The 2,715-nt window shown below is 50.1% G+C and overlaps 1 protein-coding gene across 1 annotated transcript in view; it reads right to left on the bottom strand.

The window, feature by feature from the left end:
- Positions 1-6: 6 nt before the first annotated feature.
- The window catches only part of pomgnt2 (protein O-linked mannose N-acetylglucosaminyltransferase 2 (beta 1,4-)), an 8,060-nt gene continuing 5,351 nt past the window's right edge, over positions 7-2,715 (bottom strand). The window contains exon 2 of the mRNA XM_015368969.1: positions 7-2,392. Coding sequence (XP_015224455.1) covers positions 518-2,374 — 1,857 coding nt within the window. The 5' untranslated portion in view covers positions 2,375-2,392 and the 3' untranslated portion in view covers positions 7-517. The remainder of the gene's footprint in view (positions 2,393-2,715) is intronic.

Below are 2,715 nucleotides of genomic sequence, written 5' to 3'. Positions count from 1 at the left end.
CTCTGGGCTTATAAACACAGCAGTGGCAGCATGATGCTCTGGGTTTACAGTCCCAGGATTGAATTGTCCATTTATTGCAGAGTCTTGAAGAAGGTCCAACCATAAGCTTGTCTCCTGATGTTTTGGAATGGCCTAGTTAAAGTCTGGACTTAAACCACTCAACATGCTTCCTTCATGCAGTTAAAGGGGTGAACCATAGTTCCTCTGAGGTGCAGAAGTCAGGAATACATCAAATCTTCCTTGATCTCTGAGCACAGAAGCTACACAGCATTAAGCTAAAATCTAATCCTAAGATCTGACAACATTTTCCTCCTAAACACGTTTACTCACTAAGACTGTTGTCGTTTCAAGGGGAAATATCTTTGAAAGTGTGAAAACAAGCTCTAAATCACCCAGGAGTCTTTAGGAGTCCATCGTGTGCCCCCTGGTGGTTGCATGGGGGTATGGCATGGTGGCTCTATAATCTGGTGGAGTCTAATCCACTTCCAATGAGGCTACAGGGAGGTGATCATATTTATTAAGTCCGACATGTCAGAACGTCGGCAAACGGGCCCAACAGGTTCTTGTTAAAGATGCACCTCACCCACACCAGGTAGGTGGTGAAGGGCTTGATGTTCTCAGAGAAGGTGTAGTTCTGCTGAGGAAGGATATAAGGCATGTAGGTGTTTTCTCCCTGCTCCTGGATCCACACCTCGTACTTCACCTCTCTCACCTTTAGGTATTTCAGATTCCAGGGGATCTGCCAGGAAACCGTGAGTTTGGCCTGGTTAGGGGCCTGCACTGACGTCTGACAGTGGGCTTCTCTGACGCGGCCAGGGTGGACTGTGCTGGCCATCTTTGTCTTCTTCAGGTTTGGTTTACTCTTCATGCCGTCTCTGAGGACCTGGAGGAAGGATGGAATGTCTACCAGAGTATCCTGGTAAATCCTGAAAAGCCACTCTGGGTTCCGGCAGCACAGGTGCCTGGGGACGTCCTTACTCTCCAGGATCCGCTGCTGCTCCTCTTTTTCTAAGTGGGCAATGCCCCCTTGCTGCCAGGGTCTGTCTGGGTGGGTGACCGTGTTCTCCTCCATAGAGTTCCTCCAGACAATGTAGTGAAGGTCCATACCTGGAAGGGAGGCCAGGGTCTTATATGGAGTGTACTGCTCTGGGTTCACAGCAAAGGGGAATAGTTCTACTACAGTTGCTCCTCTGGGGAGAAACATTGAGGTGATCAACTGAGCGCCATGCATACTGACCAACATGGAAGCAGCACTGATCACCTGGATGATGCTGGGAAGAGACTGCTCCTCCAGGGACACGGTGACCACCCTCATCTGGAACTCCTGGGCTAAGGCCATTATCAGCTCCGCTTGGTTCAGAATCAACCTTGTTGCTGAGCGACTAAACACAGCGATGTAATCCGCCCTCTCTTCCTCTGGCCGTCCTCCATCCCCCTCTTCCTCCTCCCACCTCGTTATGTTCATTTTCTCCATTAACACTTTGGCAAAATGTCTGATCTCATTTCCTGAAACCAGAATGTTGGCTTTGGGCCCCTGCGGCTGGACGAAGCCATACTGGTACCAGGTGGTCATCTTGGACAATCCAACGTAGGACTTAGTGAAACACAGGAGCTTTCCAAAGTTCCTCAGCTGTTGTTTGAGGAGAGGCTGCTTGCTGCTGAGGAGCCGATAAAGGTCAAAGTGTGGCCCTTCTTCCCAGCCTTCCATGAACACCAGGCGTGCCTCGCTGTCCAGGTCTGAATACTGCTTCATGGTGAAGAAGGCAGGAAGGAGGTCATCGTGGAACACGTGCATGAGGTTATCTGGATTGAACCTGTTCAGGATCAGAGTCACGTCTGGAACAAACACAGGTTTGGCCATGAACTTTAACGTAGCAGCTGGGAGTTCCAGAAAGTTGAAATATTGCGTGTTGTGATCTTCTACTGAGGACAAATCCAGCAGGGCGGGTTGAAAGCGCCTGGATCCAAGATTAGGCAGCATGACAGAGGAGTTGGTGTGGAAAAACACAAACTCCTCCGCCTCCGAGGAGTAGCACAGGTAGTCGAAGCGGCAGATCCGGTCAGTGTGCATCTTTCCGTTGCACACCATGCGGGTGCCATGTTCCTGGAGAGCCTGCAGGGCCAGGTGGTAGTCTATGTGGGCCTGAGAGACCTCCTGTGACTGCTGCGTCATATGCAGCTCCTCCTCTAGTGAGGCCGCATGCTCACACAGCTTGGAGTGCTTCCAAAGGAGAGCCGCGATCACTGACACCAGCAACCCGTTAAGGAGCGCGCCAAAGCCCATCCTGCAGCCTGCCACGGAAGCCCGCATGGATGGTTGCCGAGGCGCCGCGGTCTGTCTGTCGTCAGACCTCCGACGGAGGCAAGGAAGCATGAACTGCAGAGCGAAGACCTAAAGAAGACAGGAGACAAAAGTGATGCAGATAAACAGGTCACACCTCTAAGTCAGCAGCATCCTATCAGCCTTCAACATCTATGGATATAGATCTATTCAGAGCCGGCTCCTGTTTTAATCTAGATGAGAACAGCAGGGACAGTCTATCCTTCAGCAGACCTCCCCCCAGGACATATAGCGGAAGCTTTGTTGTGTTTCCATTTACAATAGAGAGTAAAGTTATTGTTGAATACTTTTAGAAATGTAAATATTGATTTTTTTCTGTTACCGTCAGTCGTAGTGAATGCTATATTTATTTTGTGTCCAACTAAACGGTTTTG

The sequence above is a fragment of the Cyprinodon variegatus genome, unplaced genomic scaffold (genome assembly GCF_000732505.1).
Source record: "Cyprinodon variegatus isolate N-32 unplaced genomic scaffold, C_variegatus-1.0 Scaffold2305, whole genome shotgun sequence".
Taxonomy (NCBI): Eukaryota; Metazoa; Chordata; class Actinopteri; order Cyprinodontiformes; family Cyprinodontidae; genus Cyprinodon; species Cyprinodon variegatus.
This window is presented reverse-complemented; position numbering and strand designations above follow the sequence as displayed.